Source organism: Etheostoma spectabile, unplaced genomic scaffold, assembly GCF_008692095.1.
Source record: "Etheostoma spectabile isolate EspeVRDwgs_2016 unplaced genomic scaffold, UIUC_Espe_1.0 scaffold00001704, whole genome shotgun sequence".
Taxonomy (NCBI): Eukaryota; Metazoa; Chordata; class Actinopteri; order Perciformes; family Percidae; genus Etheostoma; species Etheostoma spectabile.
This window is the reverse complement of record NW_022602795.1, coordinates 41561-47560: the sequence shown is the minus strand read 5'-3', so window position 1 is coordinate 47560 and position 6000 is coordinate 41561. Positions and strand designations below refer to the sequence as shown.

The 6000-nt window shown below is 39.2% G+C and overlaps 1 protein-coding gene across 1 annotated transcript in view; it reads right to left on the bottom strand.

The window, feature by feature from the left end:
* Nucleotides 1-1882: 1882 nt before the first annotated feature.
* Nucleotides 1883-6000, bottom strand: part of LOC116675228 (succinate--CoA ligase [GDP-forming] subunit beta, mitochondrial-like) — a 41166-nt gene continuing 37048 nt past the window's right edge. The window contains exons 7-8 of the mRNA XM_032507211.1: nucleotides 5754-5850; nucleotides 1883-2107 (exon numbers count right to left, since the gene is read on the bottom strand). Coding sequence (XP_032363102.1) covers nucleotides 1890-2107; nucleotides 5754-5850 — 315 coding nt within the window. The 3' untranslated portion in view covers nucleotides 1883-1889. The remainder of the gene's footprint in view (nucleotides 2108-5753; nucleotides 5851-6000) is intronic.

Genomic DNA, 6000 nt, shown 5'->3' with positions numbered 1-6000 from the left:
TGATTGACAAATATTGGAGATGTATTTGAAAGATGTAGACAGCTAGAGTCCAAAAGGATACAGAATTGGCAAATTTCCTCCTGAACTCGTAAGCATTAGCTTCAGGCAAATTTATCACAGCTACAAGGGAAAGGCATTTTATGCAATTAAAACATTTGTGTACTCTTTTGAATTATGTTGCTAGAGTACTCGAGTTGGTTACTCGCATAACCAATTGAGATAGCCAGTAAAGTGATCCCTACTGGTCCTGGCTAACGGCGCCATGCTAACCCTGCTAACTGCTAACGTTAGCGGAGGACCAGGCAATCGGGCCACGGCTGTTTACAACGTGTTCAGTGGGACGTAGCCGACAACGATTAGTTATTTTAAGCCAGGAGAGGGGGCTGTTAATCGGAAAGAGAGGACCGTGTGTTTGCAGTTCAGCGATTGGTACCGTAACTCTAAGCCAATAAAGTGTGTTAAATCGTGTGGAGAGGATGGCAAGGTAGCTAACGTTAGTGTTATTTTTAGTTGTTCCTACTGTAATTCTAAGCTGAGGAAGTGTGTATGTCTGTCGGGTGGTGAGGACGGCAAGGTTGTTGAGTTTTTAGCGGTTCCTACCGAAAAAGTGAGTCTGTCAGTTGGGAACAGAGCTCCCCATGAGCACGGGCTTTTATGACAGTCAATATAGGCAGCATCTAATGTAAGCTACTCCGCTGTGCTGGGAATTAATGTCTGGCTATGTGAGACAAGCGTCTAGCAACATTGTTGTAGACACTCTAGTCTCAGAGTGGCAACCTCTGTTAACTTTGAGTTTGGGGAGGAGGGGGTGACGACTCTCTTCAGTATTTTGAATTTGTACTGCAGTAACTACTTTATACACAAGCTGTCAGTATTACATATTGCACTTTGAAGTGTAATAAAGTTACATTCAGTCCAGACAAAAGAGGAAAGTTTGACGCCAACAGCCATGCGTTAATTAAAATAAAATGGCCGATGCTAAAGGAAAGATGACGTGTACTGTACAAACACCCACAAAGGAATCCAGCAGTAAATTATTAACCAAAGAGCAAACTGCTGAAAGAAATGCCACACTTAAAAACTTGAGAATCTGTTGGAAATCTTCTAATCAGGAATTTGGAATGCCTCAAGTCGAGCAACAGAGAGCGAATTTGATTATGATTCGACTACCGACTTTGGAAAAAAAAAAAGAGTGTTGATTAAAAAAGGTTTTTGCTATGCTGTTTTGCGGCCAGTGTCATCATTTAGCCAACTGCCAGCAGTTGTGCGGGAGCCAAGTGCACAAAAATGTCTTACTTCATTTGGTTTAGTCAAGCTGAACTTGTGTCCTGGCAAGCTCCCCAACCGAGGTCTCAATAAAAGGGAAATTTGCGTTAACAGCTGTCACTTTGGTGGCTTACAGAGCTCTCAAGGAAGCTGCAGGGCCTTAAAAGCTGTTGTTACTTTAAGAGAGGCTGGGAGTTGGGGATGCAGAATGTGTATATGTATGTTTGTCTGTGTGTGTGTGTGTTTGTGTGTGTGGGGGGGGGGTTAGCACTAACAGACATCTAATGTGTTTATGATGCTACGGGGCACGACGCAAGAGCACCTGTTAGTGCTGCTGTACACTGTAAAAGCTTTGATTTATGACAAGAGAGGGGGGGGCTTTAATGAGAATGCTAACAATCTGGCTCACTGGAGACTTCTGGGCGGATTATAGCTAATTAGAACGCATTGGTTACGGCAGCATTCCTTCTGGAGTCCTCAGAAAGCTGCTTGTAATGTGGACTGGAGAAGAGCCAGGCTGCCTTTGACTAAGTTTTTAACTGTGTCCGAGCTTTTCACTTATGTGACTTAAGAGACGCATTAAAAGCCTTATGCCAGGAGGGGTTTGATATGGGAGAAATCATTTAATGGTTGGCATGTGTGCAGGAATGAGTTCTGCTACGAGGTTTTGTTTCCATACCAAAGCAGGCGATATTTCCGTCCAGTCCGATATATTTGAGGTCCCACTTGGCTGCCTCCGTCTCTGTAGGGTCACTCTCAGTCATGTCGTCCATGGCAAACACAGCTTTCTGACGGAACTCGGCATTGTCGTCAAAGTTGATCTTAGCATCAAAGCAAACCACTAAAGGAATGAGGGGATAACAAAAAAGATAGAATTAGGAATGAAGATAGCAACGAGGAAACACAAAAGTGAGAGGAGGGAAATAGGGAGATGGCAGGCAAGGAAAAAGGGAAGAGAAGAAGGACTTGAGACATAAAAAAACAACTAACTATCATTTCCAAAACCTGAAATTAATTAACTCAGGGGTATCCCCTTGGCATACTGGTCTTAATTATTTCACAGGTTGGCTCACTAGATTTTGACACTGCCTCTGAGGGATAGACCATTATAGTAAATGGACATTTCCCTTACACTTCAAAGAGCGTGCATTTCAAAGAGTCCACACATTAATTAAGCTACCTGGAAAAATAGCAGTCAAAAAAATAATAAATTAGTTGAAGGGCTTTTTGTATACACAACCCTTAAATAGTGAATGTAACTTAATGGAACAGTTTGACATTCTGAGAAAGTAAGTTTAGTTGAGAAGAGTGATACTATTGTCATCGGTCAGTGTTGCCTTTATAGTAAATATGTAGCTGGAGCCAGCAGCCAGCTTAGCTTAGCTCAGTAGAAAGACTGGAAATAGGGGGAAAACACCAACCCCGGCTCTGTTCAAAGGTAACAAAATCAGCCTACCAGCACCTCGAAAGCTCACAAACTTGTGCTTCATATCACGTAAAAAATCGATAAAATAAAATATATATGTATGACAAAACCATCACATTTTAGTGAGGGTTAGTGAGACTATTTTGTCATTACATACTGTAACTCTAAATAAAATTGCAAACGTTTTCCACCATTTCCAGTCTGTGTGCTAAACTTAGCTAACCTAAGCTGCTGGTGCTAGTCTCAGATTTACCATAGAGATATGAGAGTAGTATCAATCTTTTTTTCTCAAACTCATAGCAAACAAGCAGATTAGTGTACAAAATGTCTGACTTTAATTCAAAGACAATTAATTCCAGCTAGTCTTTAGCAGGCTGCGATCCGTTTTTAAATTTCTGTTTTACACATCAGAAATTTGTAAACTTTCAGCCATTTAAAATATAACTATTACGGTACTTTCTCTATTGCTATATGTGTCTATAATTGTTTTCTTCTAATGAATAGCACATAGCAGGTAAACAGATGGCTAGATCATCAAAATGTAAAAAGGCACCACATATGGAAAAACGGAAATTGGCTTTAGTACACAAAAAGAGAAATGGAAACAAAACGCGTACATAGACAAACGATACATGCAGCAGGCGCACCTTCTCCTGGGACTGGGGAGTAGACATCCTGTGTCCTCCTGCTAAAGTCGCATTCCTCCTACACAATTCCTTTTGTTTTTGTTTTGACATATTCATTATTGCAGTCCATATACAAAATAAATTAAACTATTACCAAATGAGACAAAAAAAAGAAGAAATTCCACCCTTGATAAATTTTCCTTCTGTTTAATGCCTGCCGAAAAATAGCAGCGCTCCCTTGTGACATGTGAACAAATGGAATCGAAAGAATGAGTTGATTTTAATGTGAGGCTTGTCTGCAAAGCCTGCTTCAATCACAGCCAATGCTGCTTCCTGCTGCTAGAAAGGGAAATTCATACTTCTCTGCGAAAATTCACCGTTTGATAGGAGTCATTTTATTTATTAATTTTCATAAGAATACATGAAACAACAAACCTTCCTTGTCAATCTTTGATAAAGCATACTTTGAACAAGAATCTGATATTGAGTAGAGTAAATGACATCAAAGAAGTGATGCATCTTCAGCGTATTGTAATACATCTCTATACAACACATCCCAGTCAATCTGTGTTTGGCGCCACAGACAATACAAACACTCTTATTTCTCTAGGAGAAAAACAGAGTTCAGTACAAGTTCAACGAAAGCAGCATCACAACAGCTAGAATGTTTCGCGACTACGTATAATGTCTTTCTCATCTGAATTTTGAGCACATGAAATGTTTACCTGCTAGCCTCCAACTGTGTCATGTTGTGCAATTTATTGTGTTAAGTGACAACTAGGGACTGAAATAGACATTTCTTTGTTAGTCTTTAATAATTCAAGTGTTGTCTTCTATTAGGGAACACTAAAGACATGGAAAGGGAGTAACACATGCAGAGACCATAGAAACTGCACTCAGGCAGGCTTTGAGCCCATGGATTGAAGCCGGACCCATATTGTACCTATGGTGAATGGTGATCCAAATACAAAAATGAAGCCTGGTATCAGCTTCTGATTGTGGAATCAGTAATTAAAGAAAAACTAAAAACTAACTAAAGAAAAAACAAGGATCAGCTTTCAGCTGTTCTTGGAGACAATTTAAAAAGCAGACAATGGAACGTGTACATAAAATTCTATTAAACATTTAAAACTTGTTTTGGACAAATCATGTGGGAAGGTTTAAATTGACATGTGACAATTCTAGAATTGCTTTTTAATGCAGTGCAACATAGAGAAAGTCACTTGTTAAGAAAAGGCCAACTGCCTATTTAGACCTCCATTAATCTTACATTAATGCCACTTTTACACAGCCTTTAAAGCATAACAATGATGAGCTGAAGGTCTGGCTTCAGCCTCACTGTGACAATTTCTATTCAAAGAAAGAGTTGTCTGACAGAAGAGACATTATTTATTTCTAGACTGCACAATAAATGTATCCTGCATCCAATAACTTAAAGTTAATTCAACAGACTGAACATATATCAGGCTAGCCTGTGCTACTATACAGACAGAGAGTTGAGGATGGAATTGTCTTAACCTTTTGTTTTCTTTCTATTAAAGACAATCCATTTTTCTCTCCTAACAGCAGAACTCCAGGTTAGTGTTACCTAAGCCTTTTTGGTCCAGCTTATTGTTAATTATCAGAATTAGGTCGATTTAAAACTAGAAGACATAATTCCTTTAAGACACAAAAGGTAAGTAAATAGTGGAATGCATCTAACAATTATTGATTTTCGAATAGGGTAGTATTGGGATTTACTTTTTTTTTTAAAGATACAAAGTCAGTTGGGTTTTTATCTGAAAAAGCTCATTTTCCAACAGTGATATGTAGCAATTAAGTAGCACTAAGTACATCAGTTGAAGAGTTTTGTTTTGTTTGTTTTTTTTTTGGGGGGGGGGTTAGGGTTGCTGCTGAAGAGTACTTTCTTCTTTTATTAAAACAATGACACAGAAATTAAAACTAATTCAAATTTAAGCGATTTCAATGACTTTGAAAGTCCTGATATACAGAAAAATGAATTTAAGCACTCAGTTTATTAGATGATTATTTTTTGGTTTTTGTTTTTAGATGTATCTTTGAGTGGTTACTCTTTGAAAACCATAGAGTAAATGATTCTGATGCCTTTAGTTAATCATCAGCAACTAGCAAATGCTATGAATATGGAAATGTCTGCTTCCTGAAGCCATTTGGTTTTTGATCTAGACAAAGTCATGTCAACAAGAAACTGACGTCAATGTGTTGCAATTACAGTACACTTCACATTCTTAAATGCATTCAGACCCCAGGAGATAGTGTGCCTGTATGCCACAGTCAGTGACTAATAGGTGACTGCGTGTTCGTGCAAAAATGTACGGGATTTAAAGTGTTGAAATATTGCAAATGCTTTTGGAACAGTTGATGACAGGGAATAACACACACACATGCACACACGCACACACTCCACAAAAAGGTACCTTGTCCTTCGGGGGTTTCTCCAAGAGGATTGACTTCTACTTGAGTGGCGTCGACTTTCAGGAACAGATCATAGAGCCTCTTAATCTGATCTGCTGCCTGTGAGATCCACATAGGACAGTAATTACCTGATGGTTCGGCTCTGAGCAGCCGGCCCCGCCAAGGCCGCTCAGCCTTCCACACAGGCTACATGAACGTGGCAAATCACCTTCAACATCACACTGTCTGAGAATGCTTGCATGAATATGT